The 27,840-nt window shown below is 41.5% G+C and overlaps 1 protein-coding gene across 5 annotated transcripts in view; it reads left to right on the top strand.

Annotated features, from left to right (window-relative positions):
• The window catches only part of AOAH (acyloxyacyl hydrolase), a 141,022-nt gene that overhangs the window by 37,184 nt on the left and 75,998 nt on the right, over positions 1 to 27,840 (top strand). For all 5 annotated transcript variants that reach the window (XM_073332890.1, XM_073332885.1, XM_073332887.1 and 2 more), the window contains exons 6-12: positions 11,279 to 11,338; positions 20,336 to 20,406; positions 22,123 to 22,183; positions 22,666 to 22,736; positions 24,853 to 24,901; positions 25,780 to 25,828; positions 27,046 to 27,140. In XM_073332890.1, the coding sequence (XP_073188991.1) occupies positions 11,279 to 11,338; positions 20,336 to 20,406; positions 22,123 to 22,183; positions 22,666 to 22,736; positions 24,853 to 24,901; positions 25,780 to 25,828; positions 27,046 to 27,140 (456 nt within the window). The remainder of the gene's footprint in view (positions 1 to 11,278; positions 11,339 to 20,335; positions 20,407 to 22,122; positions 22,184 to 22,665; positions 22,737 to 24,852; positions 24,902 to 25,779; positions 25,829 to 27,045; positions 27,141 to 27,840) is intronic.

Consider the following 27,840-nt stretch of genomic DNA (forward strand, 5'->3'; position numbering starts at 1 on the left):
ACCATGTTAATAAGAAATGTGTTTCTGAAAAACATAGCCTGAAGCAAAAAAGCCTTCTCTCCTACTGCTGCTTGTGCCCACAACTAAGATGCACAATGCAAGAGTAAGGAATGAGAGATAGAAAGAGTGAATCCAACATCTGCAAGTGTTGTTCATCAAGGTTTCCAATCTTTTCCTTTCTCTACTTATTGATGGCAAAAGGAGTTTCTCAAAAGAAGATGAAAATTGAGGGATTGATCCTGAGTGAGAAGAGAAAATGATATGTTTAATAAATATGTACTGTACTAGAAAAGAGAGCTTGTTAACAAGGGTTATGAATGAGAAAGGATGAAAGGTTCTGATTTTTTTAAAAAAAAGGATACAGGGGATCATTATGAATGAATCTAAAGGCCAGGGCACAAAATGAATTACGCCTAAGGGAGAGTAAGAAGAGTTTCTATAAATACATTAGGAGTAAGGGAAAGACCAAGGAAAGTGTAGGTCCTCTAATTAGTGGGGAAGGACAGAGAATAACAGATGGCATCAAGAAGGCTCAGGTGTTTAATGTCTATTTTACTTCAGTCTTCACTAAAAAAGTTAATTGTGACCAGATACCTAACACAATTAATATTAATAACAAGGGGAAAGGAACTCAAGCCAGAATAGGGAAAGAAAAGATGAAAGAATATGTAGGTAAGTTATATGTATTCAAGTCAGCAAGGTCTGCTGAAATTCATCCTAGGGTGCTTCAGGAACTAGCTGGAAGCAATCTTGGATCTGTTAGTGATTATCTTCAAGATGTTGTGGTGGACAGGTGAGGTCTCAGAGGACTGGATAAGGGCAAACATAATACCTATCTTTAAAAAAGGAAACTAATTGGACTTATAGTCAGTCAGCCTAATTTCAATACCTGGAAAGATACTGGAACAAATGGTTAAATAATCAATTTGTGAGCCCCTAGAGGGATAATAGGGCCATAAGTAATAGCCAGATGGATTTGTCAAGAACTAAGCATGCCAAATCTACCTGATTTCCTTCTTTGACAGGGTTACTGGCCTAGTAGGTGGAAGGAAGCTGTAGACATGATATATCTTGGTTTTAGCAAGGCTTTGGATACAGATTCACATGATATTCTCATAAGCAAACTAAGGAAATGAGATCTAGATTAAAATACTATAAGGTGAATGCAAAACTGGTTGAAAGACTGTACTGAAAGAGTAATTATCAATGGTTCACTGTGAAATTGGGGGGATGTATCTAGTGGGATCCCACAGGGGTCTGTCTTGGGTCCAGTACTGTTCACTGTTTTCATCAATGATTGAAATAGTGGAGTGGAGAATATGAGGATGACACTGAGTTGGGAGGGATTGCTAACGCTTTGGAGGACAAGATTAGAATTCAAAATGACCTTGACAAATTGGAGAATTGGTCTGAATTCAACTAGATGAAATTCAGTAAAGACACAAGCACAAAGCACAATACTTAGGAAGGAAAAATCACATGCACAATGCTCCAAGAGAGGTTGTGGAATCCCCGTCACTGGAGTTTTTTAAGATTGGTTATAAAAACATCTGGCAAAGATTGTCTAGGCATTTTTGGTCCTGCGCCAGCACAGCGGGGCTGGACTAGATGACCTCTCACGGTCCACACTTCTATGATTCTACCATTAAGGCTGGTAGAAAACATGACAATGTAAATAAGTAAGTAAAATCCATTTATTTATGTCTAAATGTTGGTGACATCCTAGCAGAATTTTCAGAAGCCTTCTCAGTCCATTGCTAGCTTCAGACAGTCAGCTGACCTCTCAGTGGTCTGCCGCATACCATCTATCCATCTCCTTGCTGGTCATCCCCTTCTATAATGACCTGCCACCATTCCTTCCAGGATAACTTTTCTCAAAGTTATTTCAGTCTCTATTCCTGATGTGACCAAAGTTTGTTGATTTCCGAAAGCAGGGTCTGATTCTCTCCAGTAATATTTCTGACCTAACCATTCATCATCTTTTCTGTCCAGGACATATGCAGAGTCTTTGGCAGTACCACATCACAGTGACTTCAATTATCTTTTTGTCAGCAGCATTCATTTTCCATGATTCACATCCATAAGTCACTATGGAAAAAAATATGCTTTTCACTAGCTGACCCTTCATAGATTTTGAGAGGCCAGGGTTTTTCCAAACTTTGGTAAGAGAGGTCCATGGCTGAGTGAGCCATTCCTAGTTTTCTTCCAATTTCTTTGGAACAGTATTCTTGATTGGATATGTATGAGCTGAGATAATTGAATTCGGTTACCTTTATAGCTTGTTGGTTAATCATGATGTCTGCTTGCATCCTGGTTTTATTAGTCATCTCAGTGTACATGCCTTTAATTCTTGTCATATTCAGGAATAGTCCATATTCCTCACTATCTGTTTGTACAGATTCCAACATTCATTTAATCATATTGCATCAGTGGCTGTAGCGAAGAGTTTTGTGTCTTCAGCATATCTGAGGTCAGTTAAGAGGTGTCCATCAATGAAAATCCCAGCTCCTTCCAGGGCTTGTCTCATAATAAATTCTGCATGCACATTGAAAAGTCTTGGGGACAGGATACACCCTTGTCTCACACCCTGCCTGGTTGAAAACCACTCACTATCACCTGCTGCTATTCACACCAGAGTCTGTTGTTGATGTTATTGACTTGCAATGAGTTCATTTAGGGGCTTTGGAATCCCCACGTCTGCCAGTGTCCTCCAAAGATGGTCATGCCAGACCGTATCAAACCCTTTTTGAGTAGTCTGTGAAACTGCATTGTACGCCCTGCGTTTTTCAATGATGTGACTGATGTTTGTGATTTGATCACACGGGCCTCATCCCTCTCTGAAACCAGCTTGTTGTGGTGGTAGTTCTACCTTCTATCATTTGCTTCAGGCAATCCTGGATTATGTAGAGCAGAACTTGTCTCAAGCAATATCAGGGAGATGATTGTTACTACACCATGTTATGTCTCCTTTCTTTGGTAAGAGTAGAAAGATTCCCGTCATCCAGTTGTTGTTCTCATCCATCCATCCATCTTTGCAAATTTTCCACATGAAAACAATTCTGTTGTCACCAACCGCTTTTAACAATTCTGTTGGACCGTTATCTATTGCCATGCCTACCCCCAGGGCTTTCCCAGGCTTCATTTTCGTAATAGCATGCACTGCTTCCTCTTGCAGGATTCTGTACTCTCCTTTCTGTCTTTCTGTGTTGTGAGTGGCTCTGAAGAGGCATGCAGACTGGCACAGTAATGCCTGTAGCATGTTGTACTAGTCATAAATGTGGCTGTATAATCTTTAAAAGACAGCAGTGAAAGAGCCAGGTAAATGAAATCCCATGGTGCCCAACCTTTCCTTGGCTCTCTTCTGTTGCATGGAGCCCTCAGTAGCATTGCAGCAACCCTAGGCGGTGCAGCCAGGGACACATTCATCAACGTGGATGGAGCCGGACCTACTCTGGAGGGCTATGTGGGCACCCAGTGATCTTCCCTCCCCAGGGAAGGAGTCTGAGTTCACCAATCAGCTACCAAATAGCATCCCAGGCACACAGTGCTTCTTCTGTGTAGCAGCAGAGGTTACTCTCTGGCTGAGTTACAGCAAGGGAGATTGCATGGGCTGTGTAGCCTACAGGGACAGTTCCAAAATAGAGCTCTGAGCCAAGGATAGGACAAGGATGCTAGAGGGGAATAAGAGAGAAACTCTTGCCACCTCCATAAACATGGAGCCTATCCTCGATTCTCCCTAATCAGAGTAGACAGAGGACAACTGGACTTAGCATTTTGTGGAAAGACAATTTTTCCCATATAAAATGGGGGTCAGGGGATTAACAAGCCGAAATCTGCTGAAAAAAATTGGGTGCACTCTAGTGACAATATTTATTCAAGATAACTATTGCAAATGGGAGATGCATGTATGTACTGAGGCCAATGGGAAGAAACTGGGCTACATTATCTTGGCTCCTTATTGGCACCTCTCGTGTACTTGTTATATGCTACAAACCAATATTTTTTAAAGATTGTCTTAGAATAAAAGCACCATAGTGCTCATGCTGTAGGCAGAATAATGTTGCATATAAAAATGTACATAAAGAACAACCTTTGCTTTGAGAGAGACTCTTCTACTAGTTATTCTTATACTTCATTATTCCTCATATTGTTTGCCTTTTATTTTTGACCCTTAAATTTCTGAGTTAATTAATTTTGCTTTGATCAGTATCTACATCAAGTATAATAACAAACTGAATTTTATTTCCAGCAAAAATATTGATGGCAATTTCTTGAAATGCAAGTATATGCTGCTTAAAAATCCAAACTGGCATCCCAGCCACTCAGTATGGCAACATCACTTGTTTTTTCTAATATTTTAAATCTGCGGGCTCGACAAAGTATGCTTTTCCCCACATTGGATATCTATAACTCCATCCAGATAAATATAAACTTGCACTGAACTTTTCTACTGAGCCTTCAAGCCTAGTGGATTTAAAGCTAGCAATTATATTCTTATGGCAGATTATAAGAGGGATTGATAGGTCATAGTCAAAAGGAGCAATTTGTCCTGACTAACCATTTTGATCAGCAGCAAAGCACTCACACAGTTGTGATCTGACCGTATAATTTTCCTTTCAGTTTGAAAACTGTTCAACATTAATTGATTTCTTAGTTCACTGATTCTTATAATTCACAGAAAAAAGGCAGGGATTCCTTCCATAGCAAGGTTAGTTGGGCATATTCTCAGCTCCTAAATTCCTCACTATCTGTTTGTACAGATTCCAACATTCATTTAATCATATTGCATCAGTGGCTGTAGCGAAGAGTTTTGTGTCTTCAGCATATCTGAGGTCAGTTAAGAGGTGTCCATCAATGAAAATCCCAGCTCCTTCCAGGGCTTGTCTCATAATAAATTCTGCATGCACATTGAAAAGTCAGCGAATGACAAAGGCTGAGGGAATCAGGAGAATGTGCCCCCGACTGATATGACTGGTTATAAAAGATGGCCTAATAAAAGCAGAACAACACATGGGATTCATCGTCACTGTTGTGGAAGAGTATTATTTAAAAAGTAAGCTGTATAAAGGGTGGGTATTAAGATGTTGCTCTTATGAAAGTTCACTAATTTGTCTTGAGTTCTGGGCTCTGTCCTGAAAGCAATCTGCAGAGTCCATTTCCAGAGGCACTCGGCACCTTACAAAACTGAACCCCAATTACAGGGGTCTCTGACTTCGGTGAAATATAAACTTGGAAGATCTTTCTCACATCCATAGAGCTACCCTTTTCCCTCTACTGAAGCTTTTTAATGTATTGACATTTTAATAGGTAAAAAATTAACATTTTCATACATAAAGGAAAGAGAGTGTACAAACCGGGTAGAATTAGTGGGGGAAGCAAAAGTGGATGGGAATCTGGGAGGCAGTGACCATGAGTTGGTTGAGTTCAGGATCCTGACGCAGGGAACAAAGGTAAGCAGCAGGATACGGACCCTGGACTTCAGGAAAGCAGACTTCGACTCCCTCAGGGAACGGATGGCCAGGATCCCCTGGGGGACTAACTTGAAGGGGAAAGGAGTCCAGGAGAGCTGGCTGTATTTCAAGGAATCCCTGTTGAGGTTACAGGGACAAACCATCCCGATGAGTCGAAAGAATAGTAAATATGGCAGGCGACCAACTTGGCTTAATGGTGAAATCCTAGCGGATCTTAAACATAAAAAAGAAGCTTACAAGAAGTGGAAGGTTGGACATATGACCAGGGAAGAGTATAAAAATATTGCTCGGGCATGTAGGAATGTTATCAGGAGGGCCAAATCGCACCTGGAGCTGCAGCTAGCCAGAGATGTCAAGAGTAACAAGAAGGGTTTCTTCAGGTATGTTGGCAACAAGAAGAAAGCCAAGGAATGTGTGGGCCCCTTACTGAATGAGGGAGGCAACCTAGTGACAGAGGATGTGGAAAAAGCTAATGTACTCAATGCTTTTTTTGCCTCTGTTTTCACTAACAAGGTCAGCTCTCAGACTGCTGCGCTGGGCATCACAAAATGCGGAAGAGATGGCCAGCCCTCTGTGGAGATAGAGGCGGTTAGGGACTATTTAGAAAAGCTGGACATGCACAAGTCCATGGGGCCGGACGAGTTGCATCCGAGAGTGCTGAAGGAATTGGCGGCTGTGATTGCAGAGCCACTGGCCATTATCTTTGAAAACTCGTGGCGAACCGGGGAAGTCCCGGACGACTGGAAAAAGGCTAATGTAGTGCCAATCTTTAAAAAAGGGAAGAAGGAAGATCCTGGGAACTACAGGCCAGTCAGCCTCACCTCAGTTCCTGGAAAAATCATGGAGCAGGTCCTCAAAGAATCAATCCTGAAGCACTTGCATGAGAGGAAAGTGATCAGGAACAGCCAGCATGGATTCACCAAGGGAAGGTCATGCCTGACTAATCTAATCACCTTTTATGATGAGATTACTGGTTCTGTGGATGAAGGGAAAGCAGTGGATGTATTGTTTCTTGACTTTAGCAAAGCTTTTGACACGGTCTCCCATAGTATTCTTGTCACCAAGTTAAGGAAGTATGGGCTGGATGAATGCACTATAAGGTGGGTAGAAAGCTGGCTAGATTGTCGGGCTCAACGGGTAGTGATCAATGGCTCCATGTCTAGTTGGCAGCCGGTATCAAGTGGAGTGCCCCAAGGGTCGGTCCTGGGGCCGGTTTTATTCAATATCTTCATAAATGATCTGGAGGATGGTGTGGATTGCACTCTCAGCAAATTTGCAGATGATACTAAACTGGGAGGAGTGGTAGATACGCTGGAGGGGAGGGATAGGATACAGAAGGACCTAGACCAATTGGAAGATTGGGCCAAAAGGAATCTGATGAGGTTCAATAAGGATAAGTGCAGGGTCCTGCACTTAGGACGGAAGAACCCAATGCACAGCTACAGACTAGGGACCGAATGGCTAGGCAGCAGTTCTGCGGAAAAGGACCTAGGGGTGACAGTGGACGAGAAGCTGGATATGAGTCAGCAGTGTGCCCTTGTTGCCAAGAAGGCCAATGGCATTTTGGGATGTATAAGTAGGGGCATAGCGAGCAGATCGAGGGACGTGATCGTTCCCCTCTATTCGACATTGGTGAGGCCTCATCTGGAGTACTGTGTCCAGTTTTGGGCCCCACACTTCAAGAAGGATGTGGATAAATTGGAGAGAGTCCAGCGAAGGGCAACAAAAATGATTAGGGGACTGGAACACATGAGTTATGAGGAGAGGCTGAGGGAGCTGGGATTGTTTAGCCTGCAGAAGAGAAGAATGAGGGGGGATTTGATAGCTGCTTTCAACTACCTGAAAGGGGGTTCCAAAGAGGATGGCTCTAGACTGTTCTCAATGGTAGCAGATGACAGAACGAGGAGTAATGGTCTCAAGTTGCAGTGGGGGAGGTTTAGATTGGATATTAGGAAAAACTTTTTCACTAAGAGGGTGGTGAAACACTGGAATGCGTTACCTAGGGAGGTGGTAGAATCTCCTTCCTTAGAGGTTTTTAAGGTCAGGCTTGACAAAGCCCTGGCTGGGATGATTTAACTGGGAATTGGTCCTGCTTTGAGCAGGGGGTTGGACTAGATGACCTTCTGGGGTCCCTTCCAACCCTGATATTCTATGATTCTATGATTCTATGATTCTATGTTCCAGAGTACACTGTCATTCACTAATGGAGATACCTCCCCTCAGTATCCTGCATCAATCGGATTAATATTATTTATAACAGAGGGGAGAACAGTTCCCCAATAACTTAGCTACAGTGGCTTAGATTCTAGTCTCAATTACACCCCAGTCAACACAATCAGTAGGGATATCTGAGTGTAACTGAGGGAGGATCCCCCACCACCTCGACAGTGAAGGGTCCTTTGGCAAAGGAACCAGTGTGATTCTTCTGTACAAGGATAGGGAAAGAATTCCCGAAGGTTGTATAGTGGGGTGGGGGAAGGGAGGGTTTCACACCACAGTAAGGTGCAGAGGTCTACTCCACAGTGGCTCTCTGTGCTTCAGCATTCATGCAAGGGGCTGGTGTGGTGTTGGGAGCAGGGCTGAAAGATCTACTGTCTGAGGCCAGCATATTTTTGTGCTGTGAGAGTGGCTGCAGAGCAGTTTCTCAGCTGCTCCACTACCCACTTCCTTCTGCACTTTTCTCAGGCCAGTCTATCTGGACTGAAGATTTTGGCGCAAGTTAACCAAAACAAGAAAACGCATCTGGACAAATTCTATAGGAGAGGCACAAAATAAGTGTAAAATGAAACCGCAAGTGTAAATTAGTTGTGGTCAACGGTGCGCACCAGATTTTGGATTCTGCAAGTCTGAACAAGCAAAACAAGGGCCTGATCCAAAGAGACAATGAGCTCCTAGTGACTCTCAGTATCAAGCCCTAATCTTAGGTGTAGTCCCAAGTGAAGTGTCAGAGTGCAGGCTTGACAAGCCAGCTTTGCTTCACAATGTGTCTTGCAGATGCCTACTCACAGATCTCTGTGACACACTACACACAGCAGGTGTTACAGATTAGTGGAGCTGCTGATAAGAACCTAGACATTGATAAAAACTAGGCCCCCTTGCTGTTTCCTCTTGTATCCAGAGTACCCGCTGAGTCCTAATGGTATTGCTGAATATTTGGCAGATCCTGGCTGTGAGAGCCAGTGGTTGCTGTGGATTTGACCTTCACAGAGCACTGCATAGATTACCTCCTACTGCAATATGAACAGGTCTCTAGTATTACTGCTGTCATTCATGTTCATGGTGCCCGATGCATGTGAATTCCCTTGTGAATGGGATTGGTTGGGTAGATGGCCCAGTAACATTTCTTGTTCCAAAGAGTGACACTTCCACTGCAATTGGGGGTGGCTATGTAGGTCTTTGTGTACTGCTGCCAAGTGTAAGGGATATTAGTGTAGTTGCTTTTGACCCACTTGTACAAATGCAGGAGAGGCTTTTCTCCTTGACATGCCCTCTTTTTGGCCAGTCTGTCCCCCTGTTCTGCTATACTTCCCTGTGTAAGTAAATTTACTGTCTTTTGGACACCTACAGAATGCTTCATTAGAACATGTGCAAGTGGATTGTGTCACAGGGTGACACTGGCCCGTTAAGAGGGAGCTGGGCCGGTGCACCTGTGTTTTATCAGCACTCTCCATTTTGGCCAGTTAAGAGGGCTTTACAGAGGGCACCTGGGCATAGAGTAGGAAGGGGGTGGGGGTAAGAGACCCAAAGAAGGAGAGTCTGGGTGAATCAGGTCTAAGGGGGGGAGAGAGAGAGAGAGAGAGAGAAACTCTCCCCACCTGCTCCCTGAGAATAAGGGGAGAAAAAGTGGGAAGTTCTCTGGGAAGCGGGGGAGGGATAGCTCAGTGGTTTGAGCATTGGCCTGCTAAACCCAGGATTGTGAGTTCAATCCTTGAGGGAGCCATTTAGGGATCTGAGGCAAAAACTGGGGATTGGTCCTGCTTTGAGCAGGGGATTGGACTAGATGATCTCCTGAGGTCCCTTCCAACCCTGATATTCTATGATTCTATGATGGAAGACGCATCCCGTGAGTTGGAACCACCAGCTCCTGTGGAAAGCCCTGAGCCAGGGTTTGCAAGGAAAAGGATACTCCAAGGGAGCCAGCCTGGGGACCCAGAGCCAGGAAGGACACAAGGCACCAAGCCCAGAAACAGGCTGGGAACAGTGCCCCATGGGTGCGTTAAAGAGAAGCCCCAAAGGGCAGAGGGACCTTTTTGTTTGGTAGAGACTTTTTAGTTTCAACTTTGGTACCCCAGAGGGGGTTGTGTTGTTTGTGACTAGGCCAGAGAGCTAAGCCACATCTCCAGCACAAATTGGTGTGTGGAGAGCTGAGGATGTTGGATCATATTAAAGAAGTTCTGTATTAAAATCACAAATGAGTTTGATTCCCCATAGTTTAAATTCCAGGGTATTACTAATTAAGAGGTCTCTGGGTTTTTGGTACTGTTTCTCTCCCTCTGTGTGTGAAACTTGCAACTGCTAATTGCGTTCGTATATTCTAAGACAGAGTCTGTTCTCAAAGCATTTCACACAGAGAGAGACTCAAAGCAATACTCTGTAACAACAGAAGCAGCACCCAGAGACTCCCCGCCCTTTTGTTGTATTAACAATTGTGATTAAAATAGAGATAGAGGATGTATGTGGATGGATGCTTGGTGTGGATAATAACTGAATGATCAGGGAGGTGCCAGCCTAAGAATCCAGTGTCCATCGGCTGAAGAAGGCGTCAAGTGGAAATAACCAGAGGACCCCCGGAGGGCAGACTGGAATCCACCCAACAGCCTCAAGAATGGGAGAACCAAAGAACAAGATAACATCTGGCAGCACGGAGCCATCAGGAATGTGCCATCTGCTGATTGATTCAGCAACAGCATGATGAAGCAATTCCCATAGACTGGCATAGGAAGAAATTCCTATAAAAATGGACTCTAGAAAACGAGAACTTTGGGGTCTGATTCTGCAAACCAACTTCCAGGAGCATCAGATGAGCATCTGACAAGGCCCTGCTCCCTCCTCATGTCCAGGCCACCTGGGCAGTGGTTTGGCATGAGCAACTCTAAGGCTGGTAACTATGATAACAACCTTGCAGAACCTGTGTGTGTGTGTGTACATGAATGAATATGAGATTGAATGGAATGTCATAGCTATAACTAACTGCTTACTAGGATTCTTTCTGTATTCACAATAAGTGTGGTATTTTGCCTTTTCCCCTTTAATAAGATCCTGCTGGTTTTTATTTTATTGGTATAACAAAGGGAACCACCTCTGAGAGGGAAACTGAGGCTAAGAGTACTGAAAGTACCACATTCAACCGACAGGGAACACTACAGAGCTATGACAGATGGCAAATCTGAACTGAAGTTAACCTCTTGTTTTCTGGAGACTGGGTGGTTTGTGCATCCTTACATCCTATTTCTGGCCATCTTGTATAGAACAAATAGATAGCGCTTCTGTAAGAGTTGTTGAATTTTGTCCACTGTCACTAATTCAGCATAGCTGAGATCTGAATCAAAAATCGTAAACTGAGCTGGATTTCATCTAAGAAAATAAATGGTGCCCTGAAGCAAAATAAATGAACTCTTGCAACTGGAGTTTCATACACGGTGATTAGATAATTGATTATTAGTCCAATAAAAAGTAGTGAATGATTTATTTATAGATCCATCCTTCATTTTTGTGCCATGATTAATGACAGAAGAGAGAAAATATTTGGGGAAAAATATATAGGTAATGCAAAATTGATATATTTTGTTTTTCTCTTGCTGTTTTAGATGGGGCTGAATAAGGCTGTAAGGAAAGCAAACAGGATTGTCAGGAATTCCAAAGTTCTGGTAAGAAATAAGAAACAAAAGGTATTTCATGTTGTGACTGCGTTTATCAGGGATAGGTGGCCTCAGTTTGCATAATTTCAAATTTCAGAGTAGCAGCCGTGTTAGTCTGTATTCGCAAAAAGAAAAGGAGGACTTGTGGCACCTTAGAGACTAACCAATTTATTTGAGCATAAGCTTTCGTGAGCTACAGCGCACTTCATCGGATGCATTTCAAAACTGTTTGAACCTCATAGATTTGAAATGCTGACTCAGACTTCAGAATTTATTAGTTCTGCACTGTGGTTAGGTGAGACTGAATACAGGAATAAAGAAGGAGCAAAGAGAATGTCTAGTGTAAAAATAGGTGGAAAATACTGCAGAATGAAAAACAAATGCAGAGAGACTGTATGGGAAAATAAAAGATAGAGCCAGCAAGACCAAAACTATAATGAAAAGTAAAAGAGTTTAGGTCCTCTCAAGCCGTAATAGGTATAGCAGATTTACACGTCAGCTGAGGTGCAGTACCATACTCGCGCACAGTTGGTGCTAGCTTAACTCTTGGATGATTCGTCCATCCTTAATACATAGCATTTTTTTAAAAAAAGGAAATGGGGGAATAAAAAAGCTAGCAATATATGAATAAAAGCCTGCTGAGCTCTAATTAATTTTATTAAGCCTGCCAACCTAATAATGGTTCAAGAAGCTCCCTGAACTCAAACTCCGTGCCCATGCTCAAATCCTCATCTGAGTGTTTACTGCAGCATTATGCCTCATTATTATTTATTACTATGTTGTTTGTGTTTGTTTATGCACAACACTGTGCTGCCAGCCTCACTCGTGTTGAATAGTGCTCACTCACACAAGAACCTCATTGAACCCCATAGGGCCTTCATGAGAGTGTAACGGTGGCAGGAATCCAGATAATAAACACAAAACACCATGACACTGCAGAGCTTAGGAGTCTGCTTCAGTAGCCCGATGTCAGACCCTTTGGTTCAAATCCTATTTAGATTCTTTACAGAAGCAGAAGTTTCCAGAGCCTGTCAGTTCTGTCCAGGGCTCTTCCTCCAGCTGGGTCTCCAGATCTGCTGCTGGTCCAGCCCTGTCTGTGTTGCAGTTACACTTTTCTTCCTAACCCACCATCACTCCAACCTTTTCTACATGTGCAGACCTTTGGCTATTAGAGATAAGCCTGAACCAAAACCCTGGATCTGAACACCCCTGCGTTTTGGGGTTCTTTGAAATCCAAACATGTTTATGGGTGGGCTGAACCAAAGTAAAGGCCTGGCTCCAGCCAGCCTTAAACACTAGAGTTGGAAACCTCACATTTTGAGCCTTGCACCCACCTCTAATTGGTAGCAGCGAAAAGAAGAGCAACTTTTTTGCTGGTAGCTGGCTATGCCTTCAGTTTTATGAGTCAAGTAAGCCATGGAGTTTGCTTCCAATTTTCTTCAGGCATTTGATTACTGAGCAAACATTTTTTGCTGTTTGCAAAGAAATTATTGATATTGTTTCTTCCTGAATCCTCACTGTGATGCTGCTCACAGTCATGAAAATTGAGATTCCTAATTAGCCTTTGGGCTACTGCCAAACTGTGATACCAAGGTGTTAGGGAAAAAGGGTTCCCCTCCCGTCTAGGGTTAGGAGGGTAGCCTTCCCTGGACTTCTGTATTAGCCAAACAAAACACAGAGTCTTGGCTCTTTGATAAAGTGAGGCACTTTATTGCTAGCGAATACGACAGCTGAAGGGCTCACCAATTCCTTTTCAGAGGAAAATGGTGAAGCCCCGAACAAAGAACAGGGATGAGCTTTTATAGCTTGGTTCAACATACATTGTGATATCTCTTCCAGTTCGAACCGGTTAACCCAGTCTGTTTGAAGTTCTGGGGTAGGTAAGAGCATGGAGGCTTATCTGTATAAGGAATTCTCTCCCCAAAAGCAGGGAGTGCAGGTTACACACAGTTCGCATTCTTTCTATCCATAAACAAAGTAGAAAGGACAGATAAGCATAGAAAAAAGACAGCAGCGTAGCTTTACATGATTATAGGGTCGCTTTCTGGGTTTTTTTCCTATCAAAGGCAATAAACAATACACTGTAAATAAGGGTTTCAGCTCATGTGGAGCAGCAAAAACAGGACCATGCTCCTTATTCTTACCATTGAATATCATGTTAGTGATGGTCAAATATTTGCTCGCAAATTGCATGAAGTTTCTACTTTTTTCCATCATCGGAGAAATCTAAAACTGTGTAAGGTTTGGGGTTTAGTAATGCAGAGACCTCAGCCTGCTTAGTGTCTTGAGGAAAAAACATTTTAACCTTATGTTAAAGACACAAGCGAAAAGAGTTAAAGCATTTGAAATGTAAAGTACTAAGCAAGGCTTTCACTTTAACAACATCCCTTGCTCACATTCCCTTTAGCTGGAGAGAATTTTTTGACAGTCTTTTACATGATATTAAAGAGGATGATAGCTGTCCTTGAGGGGAAGGTTGAGGAGGAGAGAAAAGGTTAGTTGAGAGGGACTGGAGCCATTGTTGCTGTTAAAGCCCAATCCCATTTCTTAAAAGACAAAACAAGACACACACACACACGAACGAGGGGAGAGAAAAGAACAGCAAACATAGAAAGCACAGTTTCTGTCTCTGGTGTTGACTCTTTCTCGCAATTTCACTGCTCAAGAAACACGTGCATGGAACACAGTCTTATTAGCCACTCCAAAACCTGGCAACTTGGGCCAGCATTGGACTGTTTGGGGCATTGTTTTTATCTGCCTCTCTGGTCACAGGCTTACAACAGTGTTGCAAAATATGCAATCTTGGCTGGCAAAGCCAGACTCTTAGTAGATGGAAGGAAAAAGGAGAGGGAAAGGAATGAGAAGAAATAAGGTGGGGAAGGAAAAGCACACACTGAGGAGAATCATAGAATATCAGGGTTGGAAGGGACCTCAGGCGGTCATCTAGTCCAACCCCCTGCTCAAAGCAGGACCAATCCCCAACTAAATCATCCCAGCCAGGGCTTTGTCAAGCCTGACCTTAAAAATATCTAAGGAAGGAGATTCCACCACCTCCCTAGGTAACGCATTCCAGTGTTTCACCACCCTCCTAGTGAAAAAGTTTTTCCTAATATCCAACCTAAACCTCCCCCACTACAACTTGAGACCATTACTCCTTGTTCTGTCATCAGCTACCACTGAGAACAGTCTAGATCCATCATCTTTGGAACCCCCTTTCAGGTAGTTGAAAGCAGCTATCAAATCCCCCCTCATTCTTCTTTTCTGGAAACTAAACAATCCCAGTTCCCTCAACCTCTCCTCAGAAGTCATGTGTTCCAGTCCCCTAATCATTTTTGTTGCCCTCCGCTGGATGTTTTCCAATTTTTCCACATCCTTCTTGTAGTGTGGGGCCGAAAACTGGACACAGTACTCCAGATGAGGCCTCACCGATGTCGAATAGAGGGGAACGATCACGTCCCTCAATCTGCTAGCAATGCCTCTACGTATACATCCCAAAATGTCATTGGCCTTCTTGGCAACAAGGGCACACTGCTGACTCATATCCAGCTTCTCGTCCACTGTCACCCCTAGGTCCTTTTCTGCAGAACTGCTGCCTAGTCATTCGGTCCCTAGTCTGTAGCGGTGCATAAAGGGAGTCAAAAAGTCTCACATCCCAGGTGGTTGTCAGGATTTAGCTGCAGACAGTGGAGGTGCTGATGTCATCTGGGTCCCTCTCTCTGGCCTAGTCTGGTCAGCACATGTCTCAGGATTAGGAAGAAGACAGCCCAATGGTGACTGGATTCCAGGAGACAGTGGTGGTGGAGCCATGATGGAAAAGCTTGCTCCTGCTGGTTCGCCCATCTCCCAGTCAGTAGCTGTTAATGGACAAATTCTTCTTCCTTTCCTCACAAAATCATCTTTTCTTTTAAGGGTGCCAAGAGGGAATGATGGACAGAACAGTTCACCCTCTCATTTTGTTCACCAATTAAGCCTAATTTCTGACACACCAATTTTGGTCCATTGATTTTTCGGTCCCATGTCTCTTTGTTTCCATGAGTTATACCAGTTGGCCTTTTTGTTTGAATTCATTCATTCTTTCTGTCTCCTGTTTGGACCTTTTCCCATCAACTTTTTGGTGTTATAGGTTATTGTGACATTTTATGAATATTAACTCACTTTCACAGTTGAGCTCACAATTAGGGTAAATTTATAGGCTCATTTATCACAACAGGGCTAGGCAGATGATGGCCCTGAGACAGGATGAACAATCCTTCAGTTATTCCTCAAAATACTAGTTCTCCCATTCACTGTTCAATGAATAATGGGCATGAATTGTTTAAGACAGACAAACTACATGGTCCCAATTCAAAACTGCATAAAAATAAATTGGTTAGGTCCATCCTGTAGTTAATCCTAGCATACTGCTAGCAATTACCTCACAGCTATCCTTATTGAAACATATTTTAAAGCTACACATTAATTAAAATTAATATAATTTCCAAGGGTTTAATGATCTTTTTTACTCTCCATACAAAAAAGTGCCACCATACACTTTCAGTCTGATCGAGTTTTATTTTAGATTAAGGGTAACAACGAAGAAGAAAACAAAAGGTAAGATCACTCTTCAGAGAGCACAGTGTGTGTACGTGTGTGGTCTCTGTAAAATGCTGCATTGAGTGTGCTTCCCAAAATGGCAGTTGGCCCAGCAGATAGGCAGAAAATTGCCTGACCGACTCAAAAATGTCTGAATAGAAGATCATTTCAAATCATACCCTGTTTCTTTAAGCACAGCCCTGTATAGAGAGCAGGGGAAGCAGCATTGCCCCAAAGGGAGCCAGAGAGAGTTCCCAGTGTGTGCACAGGGTGTGTGTAGGCTGTAGGATGGTGCAGTCTGCTCCCCTCAGTTCACCAATCCTGTACTGTGGGCCAGTGTGTGGATGTTGGGGTTGGGATTGTGGGGGTTTAGCTATCTTCTTCTACCCGCTTGGGACACAGAGATGAAAGTATCCCTGCAGTCCCCTGAGTGAAATACTGCATTTGTTAGCTGGCCTGCACGTGTGCGACGCAAGGGGAGGAGACCTACTGTGTACACATAGAAGGACTAGCTATAATCTCTTTCTTGTGTCTTCAAAGTCTTCAATGCAACCATCACCTCAGCTGCTTCTGCCCAAGCTGGGATGTCTGCTGTGTATGTGAAATCTTTGAAGTTAATGTGGCCTCGATCTGAAGCTGTTTTAAAATGAGAAACCGAAGGGAGGGGAGGAAAGTTTCTGTTCTACTTACAGCTATGTTTGGACTTAAATTTGACTGTAATATATCTAAAGCACCAGATTGTCTTTCCAAAGAGGCTTCAGATGTGGCTGTGTTAACATCAAAGGCTTTTGCACACTGCAGAACATCGTGACTTAGGGCTTGTTTACACTGGCACTTTACAGCGCTGCAACTTTCTCCCTCAGGGGTGTGAAAAAACACACCTTCCCCCCCGAGCGCTGCAAGTTTCAGCACCGTAAAGCACCAGCGTAGCCACGCCCCCAGTGCTGGTAGCCACGCCCCTCGTGGAGGTGGGTTTTTTAAGAGCGCTGTGCCACGACTACACAAGCCACGTTAAAGTGCTGCTGTTGCCAGCGTAGACTAGCCCTTAGGCTGAAACTGAAAAGCTGACAGCTTGAGTGAAGCTTAAGGTGCTAAAAAATATTTTACAATCTCTCCTGTTGCTTTTGTATTCCTCATTTGGATTAGATTTACATGGCGGGGGGAGTCATTTAAAAAGTCAGATATACTTGTGCAAATTATATTTTTACAAAACTAACTACAGCATATACACACCTCCAAAGTTGTTTAAAACAATTACACAAGCTAGTTGGGGTGTGTGTTGGGTGTGTGTATAGCATGTTAAAGTATCCCTTTATTGTGTGATATTTACACCTATTCATAGATTCCAAGCCCAGAAAGGACTATCTGTGATAAGCTAGTCTGACCTCCTGCATAACACATGCCAGAGTACTTCTCCGAAATAATTCCTCGAGCATATCTTTTAGAAAAACATCCAATTTTGATTTAAAAATTGTCAGTGAGGGTGAATCTACCATGATCCTTGGTAAATTGTTCCAATGGTTAATTACCCTCACTGTTAAAAATTTACACCCTATGTCCATTCTGAATTTATCTCGCTTCTATTTCCTGACATTTGGATTGTGCTGAAGAGCCTATTATTAAATATTTATTCCACATGTGGATACTTAGACTGTGATCAAGTCACCCAGTAACCTTCTCTTTGTTAAATAGAGAAGCTCTTTGAGTCTATCACTATCAGGCCTGTTTTCTAATACTTTAGTCATTTTCGTGGCTCTTCTCTGAACCCTCTCCAATTAGCACCTTGAATTGTTGGCACCAGAACTGGACATTGTATTCCAGCAGTGCCACCAGTGTCACACCAGTGCCAAAAATAGAAGTAAAGTAACCTCTCTATCCCTACTCAAGATTCCCCTGTTTATGCATCCCAAAATGCATTAGCTCTTATGGTCACAGCATCACATTGGGAGCTCATATTCAGCTGATTATCCACCACAACCCCTAAGTCTTTCTCTGAGTCATTACTTTCTCTATTAGCTTTCTTCCCGTCCTCTGGAACTTCCCCAGTGCTGCAAGACTTATTGAAAAACACCATTAATGATTCAGCCAGCTCTATTAAAACTCTTGCATCCAAGTTATCTGGACTTACTGATTTTAAAATGTCTAACTTTAGCAGCTTCTGTTGAACATCCCACAGAGATGCTAGTGGGATTGAAAGAGTGCTATCACCATCTGATGAGACTGTCTGTTTTTTCTCCAAATATAGAACAGAAATATTTTATGAACACTTCTGCTATTTCTGCATTATTATTGATAATTCTACCATTTCCATCTAGTAATGGACCAATACCATTGTCAGGAGTCTTTTTATTTCTCATATATTTAAAAAAGTCATTCTTGTTGTCCTTAGCTCTGCTGGCCATAGATTTCTCCTTGTGTCCCTTATCAATTTTCTACAATTCCTAATTTCTGATTTATATTCATTACTATCAACTTCCCCTTTCTTCCATTTGAGATATAAATAGATAGATAGAAGTTGCCCCGAAAGCCACAATCCCACATTTGAGAACGATATAAATAGATGCCTTCACTTCCCCTTTATACCAGATTGTTGTGTTTTTTTAACCAGCACAGCCTTCTTCATCAAATGTGAGATTGTGGCTTTTGGGGCATCTAGTAAAGTGTTCTTAAATAATTCCCAATTATCCAGTTATCTTCCTCCTACCCAATTTGGCTCATAATTGTTTTCAGATTTGTGAAATTAGTCCTATTAAAGCATCAAGTATATATATTACTGATCTGAACTTTATTCTGCTTGGACATTGTAAATATAACCAAGTCATGATAACTTGTACCTAAGCTACCATTAAGTTTTAGTTCTGTGATCAGTTTTTCTTTGACTGTTAGGACAGATCTAATAAAGCATTCCCCTGTGTTGGCTGCAACACTTTTGGAGTTAGGAAATTGTCATCTATAATCAGAAATTACAAGGATGTTTTAGTTCTGGCAGTTCCCTTTTTGTCTACTTAGTTCTCCTTAAATAAGTTATAACCATTGATTTTAACATTCCAATAGTGCGAATCATCCCACCAGATTTCAGTAATACCAACTAGATTGAATTATGCTCATAAATAAACTATTCCAATTTCTCTCGTTTGTAACCCAGGCTCCTAGCATTGATGTATAGTCAATTCAAGAATTTCTTGAATATCAGATACTGAAGGTAGCTGGCCACTCAATATGCACCCAAGACATGTGGTTAACTTCTAATCATGTGTTGTTGCCTGAGCAAATCTGCTTCCTTCCACCCTAATCCCTGCCACCGGGGGCATGTTGAGTCCTAAACACAGCAGAACTGGTGCATTGGTACAGTATTGGGAGTTAGGATGCAGGGAGCCCACACAGGAGGTCTGAGTCTTCTTGCATGCTGCAGAGCACTGCACCATGGGAGCTAAATTAGAGAGTGGGGTTAAAGTGGGGTGAGACTGGTGGATCTGTGACTGTGATTGCCATGCTGACCAATATTGTTTCTTTGTACTCCCCCATCTGTCTGTCTGTCCATCTGTTGTATCTTGTTTTATACTTAGATTGTAAACTCTTTGGTGCAGTGACTGTTTTTGTGTTCTGTGTTTATACAGTGCCTAACACAAGGGGGATCCTAGTCCATGACTAGGGCTCCTAGGTACTATAGTATTGAACATAATAATAGTAATCCTCCATGGCCTGAGGAAAAGATGCTGTTCAAGCTGTTCATGTGTACACCCTACAAACCTCCTTAGCCCACAGCCCAGTTACTCAGGCTGTGCACTGACAAAAGAATTTTTAGCCCTTCATATTTATAGTCCATTTGAACATATGGTAGGTCATACTAGCCACATGTGCATTAAATTAATGCCCCATTTACATTATGTGAGCATTTCTTTGACATAAGCATGTACCAGTAAGTGCTACTTTGTTCTGGGATATTAGGGTTACTCTGTATCCTCCACATTTGGTTTGTCACCAATGAAGGTCATGTATTGTAAAAAGGATTGACCTTGGAGCATAACTTTCTACAGGTGGTAAACACGGCCCTGCCTGGGGTTTTCTAAGTAGGAATCCCATTAAAAACCAATGGATGTACTATGTACACATCCAGCTCCTTAAATTATCCTCCTTTTTAGCCTGAGCCTGCATCCCTTGCTCACCCAAAACTCCCATTGAGCATTCAGGGACAAGATTTATGTTCAATGAACACTTCCACAATTCCCGGTAAGTATCATTGTCACTTTTTCTGTTCTCTTGCAAGATGCAGATGGTTTATAAAACGTTGACTTTATTAAAGTGAAGAATCCCAGTAAATGACCATTTCCCCCCAGGAAATTGTTCATCCCCTTTCATTATGTGACAAACATTACACAAGCAGGTGGAAAGTATGTGAGCTATATGAACTAATGCACTGTTCTCTTTTCCTAGAAAAACACAGCCGGTTTTTCAAGTATATGTGCACTTCCCCTTCTGGTCAAGCTGTGTGAGAAGATTAAATAGTATGTATGATATTTCCAGTCCTTAATAAGAGAAATTGTAATATCTGGGGCACTTGTTCCTTTTTATAAATAAAAAAAAAAAAACCTTCAGATTTAAAAGGGCTTTGTACTCCTCCTAAAGATGACAACATTGTTTTCCATCAGAAACATTCTTTAGAAAGTACAGCAGTTAAGGTGCATTTTGCTCCTAGAAGAAGATGCTGGAAATGAATTTGAATATTTTTAATATTGAAAACAAAAGTATAATGACAGTGGTGATAGGAGGACATGTAGGCCCTGTCCCAAACTGGGGGTAACTTGGCATCTTCCCACCCAGAGATTCCATGTCTGCAAGCCAGGTTATCATCTAGTACCACTTTTCCTCTCAGATTTCCTGTCTCCAAGAGACTTGTCAATATTGGTCACTCACCCAGTTATTGTGCTTCCTGTCCCACTGGAGAGAAACATGCTCTCCTTTGATCACAGCAAGTAGCATCTGTATAATTCTAAAAGGCACAAGATAAGAAGTGCACAGGGGAAATGCTCAATTACACATATATTAAAGCTCGCGTCTCAATAAAGGAATGTAGGACTGGGCATCAAATGGGCTACTGTTTTCAGAGAGCATCTGTTGGAGCAGAGAATTTATGGGTTGGAGGAGGAACACATGAAGCATATCTAGTAAGGGATAGGAACACATGAAGCATTTTTAGAATGACCCTATTTCCCAGCCCAATTAGTTCAGTAAAATTCCACTCTCGTGAGTGAACCTCAAATATCAATAGTAGGAGTTGGGGTAATCTGTGCAGAAAATTTCTAGAGAGTCTGTAAAATCCATTAAGTCAAGGCTAGAAGTATTATGAGCAGGGAGACTAGAAGATTTAGCTCCGTGAGTCAGATAGTTGTAGTGGGAGCCAAAATGTACATACATACACACTATAAAATATAGGCCAGATCAACGATGTTCAATTCCCTCCCCCGCAATATGTGGCAGAATATGTTTTCCTCTTCAAACTTGTTCTGGATCTGTGCCATTTCCTTTCAACTAACACTAGTCACAGAGACTGAACTAGCCTAAAGCAGGCAGTACTTTCAAAGCACTGAGTGCACAAAGAACCAGAGTGACAAGTACAAATACAAATGTGCATAACATATCTCCATTGGTTCTCAGTACCTGATGCTAATGTAATTTGAAACCACCTAGCCCAGGAGCACCAGCTTAGTTTATTTACCCTGATTCAGCAGCTCTCATGTGTCCAAGAGGTTGGAAACTCTTTGAAGGTCATATGCTTAGCCTCCCAAGGAGAGGATTCTTAGCATGTCATTCCAAGAACACTACCTGCTAAGCAATACATGAGAGTGCTTGTTTCACCACTGAAGACAGATGCTGATCTGCTTTCCCTAGCCAAGGACAGATGTCATAATGTGTGGAAGAACTACAGGATCCATGGGTTCAGTATGCTGTCACTTTACATAATTCAGAAAGTATTAGGCTAATTTTACTAGAGATTTGATTTGATATTTTATTTTAGGAATTTAGTGCTAGATTCTGCTGTTATGCAGGTGTAACTCCATTGAACGGAGAACAGAGTGACTGAAATCAATACTCTGAAATGCAGATCCTTGTGCTTGAACATGGAGTGAGAAATTAATAATATATTAACAAAGAGCGTGTATATTTTCATCTCTGTATTGTATTTTCGTTTCTGAAACAAAGTATTGTGGTGTTTTTTACAGTGTCATAAAAAATAAGTTACCTTATGAAGACTTTGATGGAGATAAATTTAGTGATTTCCCAGTAAGTAAAGCTTCTCTTTTGGTGGGATAATCCCCTATTGACAAGAATCTCTCTGAAGTTCCTGCTAGCTTCTACAAAACTTTTTTCTTTCATGGGAGAGCACAGGAGTCGAGTGAGAGCAGTTTTTATTATAGAAGGTAATATTCTTTTGGGGGAAAGGGAAAGAAATCACTAATTTATGCCATTTTTGGAGATAGCTGCATTGTCTGCAGAAGCAAACTGCTCTGCCACTGAGTAGTATGTTTATTGAATTAATAGATGGTGAAGCAAAGCCATTTAAAAAAATTAAAATTGGCAGCTTGTCTTATTTCTGCATCAAAATAGCACAGTGTCATGTATTAAAGCTTAGTGTTGGGAATTTGGAATAAAACCCATTTACTAGGCTTTATTCCTGCACCTTGAGTTACACTGTCATTTTAGATATTTGAAATTAAAAAAGAAAGAATAACAAGAACATCCTATTTGTGCCTCTCGTCTTTTAGACATTGAGGGGATATCACTGGAGAGGCAGAGACTGCAATGAACGAAAAGCATTAGTGTACCCTGGTAGACGGTAATTCTGTTAATTATTTTTAGATACTCATGTTAAAAATAAATATGTTACAATGTTTGGTCAAATCTTGAAAGTGTATGCATTATTATTATTATTATTATTTATTATTTATTTTATTACTATTATCATCATGATCATCTATTAATTTGTATTCTGATAGAGCCTAGATGACCCAATCAAGATCAGACATAATGGTGGTAGGTGCTGTACAGACACACAGAGCTTACAGTCTAAATAGGAAAGACAGACAGAGGATGAGAGGGGAGGGTGAAGAGAAGCACAGAAAGGTGAACTGATCTTAATCAGTGTTATATAGCAAGTAGGTGGCAGAGCCAGCAATAGATCCCAGTTTCTTGAGTCCTAATCTAGTAGGCTACACTGCTTCTCATCACTTCCTCCCAGACTTCACTGGTGATTGCAGGTGCTCTGCACCACTGCAGAGTAGGCCCTTTTGACCCTTTTTGATCTTCAAAGCTAGCTCCTATTTACTCATTCCCTAGAAGCTGAATATACTTATATGCTGGTACAGAAAGTATTACAGAAGAGCAATGGAAACTACATACAGTAGGGCATATTAATACCTTGATGCAAGGAGGAAACACATACACACACTGTGCCATGTTCTGCCCTCAGATGCACATGCAGGGTTCCCGCTGAAATGGGCCTCCTGAAGCAGAAGCAGAAATGGGCCTACTGAAAGAAGAAATGGTCCAATATCATGTGTATTTGGGAGTCATATACAACCCTCTATCCACATGTGCAGCTCCTACTGAAGTGGGTGGAAATTCCACATATAGATGACTGGTTAGATACAGGGCCAGATTCCAGTCTCACTAACATTGCCATAAATTCAGTGTAAGTGATATTTTATCCTATATTAGGTAAATAACTCCCAGTAGCATCAGTGGGACTTATATGCACATGCTGAGTGGAGAACTATGTGCCTCTGACAAAGGCCCTCTCTGCCCCTTACTTTACCCCATGCTACAAAATCATTTAAAAAAAGGTTTCTGCTCACATGATTGTGCCACCAAGCAACAACAGGGCATAGTTCAGAACTATTTTTAAAACCTTGTAGTAGCCAAGTCCTGAATAGTTTAAAAATACAGCCTTAGCAGAATTATGTTCCACTCACACTGAGCAGCACAACTGTGTTAGCAGAAACAATCTTCTAAAACCACAGTGAACACAGGAGAAACTTTAGATAGGGCCACAATGTAAAGTGAGCACGAGCCAGTTGTACTACATGATGGGCCTGATCCAAAGCTTGCTGAAGTCAAAGCCCTCAATGATATTTGATGAGATCTGAAATAGTGGTGAACTAGGAGGGAAAAGGGTAGGTGGAGACTGCAAACACTTGTGCTATGTCTACACTGGAGTTGGAGGGGTAATTTTCAGCTCAGGTAGACTTGTCATATCTCTGGGCAAGATAGCCACACTAAAATAGCAGTGTAGTGACCGTGTCCATGGGCATCAGAATGGGCTAGCCACTCCAAATATGTACCTACAGTTTCAGATGGGATTGTACTTGGGGCAGCTAAAAGCACTGGAATAAATTGCCTAGAGAGGTTGTGAAATCGCCATCGTTGAAGATTTTTAAGAGCAGGTTAGACAAACACCTGTTAAGAATGCTCTAGATAATACTTCGTAATCCTGTCATGAGTGCAGGGGACTGGACTAGACCTCTCGAGGTCCCTTTCAGTTCTTTGATCTTGGTGCCCATGCAGCTGGAGCTACGCAGCTATTTTTACCATTGTACTGTGGGTATCGCTACCCAAGCTGGAAATGCCCCCTCCAGCTCCATGGTAGACGTACCCTGGGTTAGAATTACTCAGCACTTTGCAGAATTGGGCTCTAAATCACCAATGTATTTTGGGGGGAATGTCACTTCTCTTAAATTCTGAAAAGAAAAACTTATATACAAGTTGAAATTTCTAATTATTTCCTTTAAAATGCTGACTGTTTGATGACCTCCAAGAAGCACATGGTCTGACATTATGCTCTTATAGAATATGGACCAAGGAGGCTGGTTTCCTTGAAAAGCACAAAGCATTTTACCGTTAACCTTATTTTATTATTTTTTAATGCCATATCTCTTTTTGTAATTCTATATTAGCCCAGATAACTGGGATGTGGAAAGAGATTCTAACTGTAACGGTATATGGGTAAGTAAATGATGTTAAGTCTTGAAATTTCTTCCTGATTCCCCCTCCCTTCTCTTCTTCCCTTCCATCCATCCATCCCGCTATTTTACAATTAGTCTGTAAGTGTTTAGACTATTTTCATTTGCATACCAGATTGTGATATCGGAAGTAATACCACTAAAGTCACTGGGTCTACTTGCAGAATATCCTTGTGAATAAAGGACACCACTGTGGGTGGGTGTGTGTAGAGAGACATCCAGAACATTCTGAAACATGACCCTTAGGCAGGAAACCTCACAATACTTCAGGTTTGTAACAATAAAACCCAAATATGCAAGTGTTTCCCAGTCTGGTGTTTTGTTTTGAGGTGTTGTGGGGGTGGTTGTTTTGCCAAAGTTTGAGGCACCTTATGAAGGTCTGTGAGTGCAATGTCCAAAAGAGAATTCACGGAAGTTATAATAGTGCTTCCACAGGCTTAGCTGGAGACCATTGGGAAATTAAATTATCTACTGGCGAATATGGAAAAAATATCACTTTTATTCGTGCCGCATTTGCAAGAGACATCAAATCCAGTGTAAATCAAAACAGCATGACATTTGCGATCTCTCAAACATTATGCTATTTTAATTTACATTCGATTTAAACCAAACCCCAGTGACATAGCAAGAACTTTAAACTTCCTTATGATCTCTATTTAAAAAAAAGGGAATTCCCAGACAAAAAAGCTTAGTTATAAGAGAGTTAAGGTCATGAATAAACATCAACGGAATTAAAAAACAACGTTATTATGATGTGAAGTTCTGAAAAGCCAATAATCCAAATGATAGTCTTATTATTTGATTTGTGCTGTCACTTTCCAGGTATCAAATAGACTTCTCTTCCCTTTTCTCCTCTAACAGGGTGCAGATCCAAAAGATGGAATTCCGTATGAGAAAAAATTCTGTAAAGGTAAATCATTAAATGTAATACATGGCTAATGCAATATTTCTGTTACATATGTTTTTATACAAATAGTCATGGTCATTGTAAATCCAGAGAAAAGATGACAGATTTCACAGCTTCTTTATAATGACAAAAATGGCAAATTCACTCTTTGCTTTAATGTGAGGAGAAAACTCAAAGGGCACGTGCTGTTATAATATCAATATAAATTTAGAAAAATGATTTAAAAAGTGACTTTAGAGTTGAAAGATACCCAGCTGAGAGAATTGGAATTTGATTTTTTTATTCATAGACCAGGTACAGCGAAGGCAGCAGCAGAAGAGACCTCTTCATCCTGCCAATGTGCCTCAAGCTGAACTTGTAGGGACTCCCTCTAGGAGTGAGAGGACAGTTTAGTTTCTATGCACATCCAGTCCATCACTCTGTTGGAAATGCCAATAATGGAGCCAGTTGTAGTGATGATATTTTTCCTGGTATGGCTATCTATTCACTAGGAAATGGACTGACATTAACAACTCAGGCCATAGATAGATAGATAGATATAGATACACCAGTATTATAATATGCTAATATTAAGAAACCATAATAACAACTTTCAAACCTACATTGACTCACACTAAATTAGTGACTTAAAGGTGAAAAGCTCCTCTGCAAAGCCCTTTGTCATTTTAGACGGAAAGTACCACCCGAGTGCTAAGTAACATCAATTATTAAAAAGCCAGATTATTCCAATGAAATTACCTTGAGAGCCCCTGACTCACAAATCTACTCTTAATATGAGTCATTACCAATTCCCTGAGTATTCTGATTTCCCTAAATGTTTAATTTTAAGTATTTTTAATAAATATTCCATAGGTAGAAAAAATGAATGTTAGCTTCACAGCAGAGCCTGTGTTAAAATAACAATGTGAATAAAATCTTAAGGGATTCTTTCTCATTAAGCAAGAAGTTCTCTCTCTTATTCATACAGCATGCCTACTTGTTTTTCTTAGATTGTTGGCACATCTGTTTAGGCAGGCTTTTGGTGCAGATGGAGTGAAAATCTCCCATTCTAGGATCTGAAATGAACACATTTCAAACACAAATACTGGCCAATGCCCTACTTCCATTTTACACACTGAATCTACCAGTGCCATGTCTTTTTTATCTTAATCTTGTTGTTTTTTATACGGAGATTCGAGGCCAAGGGCATTTTAAAACTATTAATGAAATGTACTTATTAGATGCAGAGTCCAAGGGGATCATTCTGTTGGGAGATTCAGCTGGAGCTCATTTTCACATCCCTCCTGAATGGATGACAGCAGCACAGATGTCTCTGGTAAGGAATTCTGTTCTGATCCTTGAAGCAGCGCCAGCCTCGGATTGATATTTGCCTTCTCTCCTATTATACAGGGTGCCAAAAGAGAACAGGTGCAAAATGCCCTTTGTTTTGGAAATCCATCACATTTTTGGAGGAAATCTCCATTGGAATGAATTCTGGAGAGACTTAGGAAGAGGAAACATCCCAATCTATGCCAAAACACTGCCAAGGGGTTCTTTTAAAAAAAACCAAAAAACAAAAAAAACCCACCAAATTTATAAGATAACGATAAAGGGGAAAATTCTTTGCTGCCATGACTTCTTTGACATGAGTGGAGTTAGGTCAGCAAAGAATTTGGCCCCAAAGTGCCACTATTGCACGGGAGATAGAACCCAGGACGTTTGGCTTTATAAACGCAAGCCTTGAACAAAAGGAGAATGTCGTTTTGCTATCAGTGGGCCCAGTTTTGGAATCCTTTCCTACATTAAAAACTATTTACATAAGCAGACCCAATGAAGTCAGTAGGACTCATTACACTAGTCTTAAAGGAAAGAGATTGTCCAGGGTACTCTATCAGTAGCATAATGATGGCTCTTCATTTGCTTCATATCTCAGCATGAGCTCCATGTTTTTCAAATGGAAAAAAAAGCCTGAATGTAAATTATGCTAAGGATGCAGATATTGCAGTGCCATTCACTGAGGTGGAATAAAAAGGCAA

Source organism: Lepidochelys kempii, chromosome 2, assembly GCF_965140265.1.
Source record: "Lepidochelys kempii isolate rLepKem1 chromosome 2, rLepKem1.hap2, whole genome shotgun sequence".
In the NCBI taxonomy this organism is placed as follows: Eukaryota; Metazoa; Chordata; order Testudines; family Cheloniidae; genus Lepidochelys; species Lepidochelys kempii.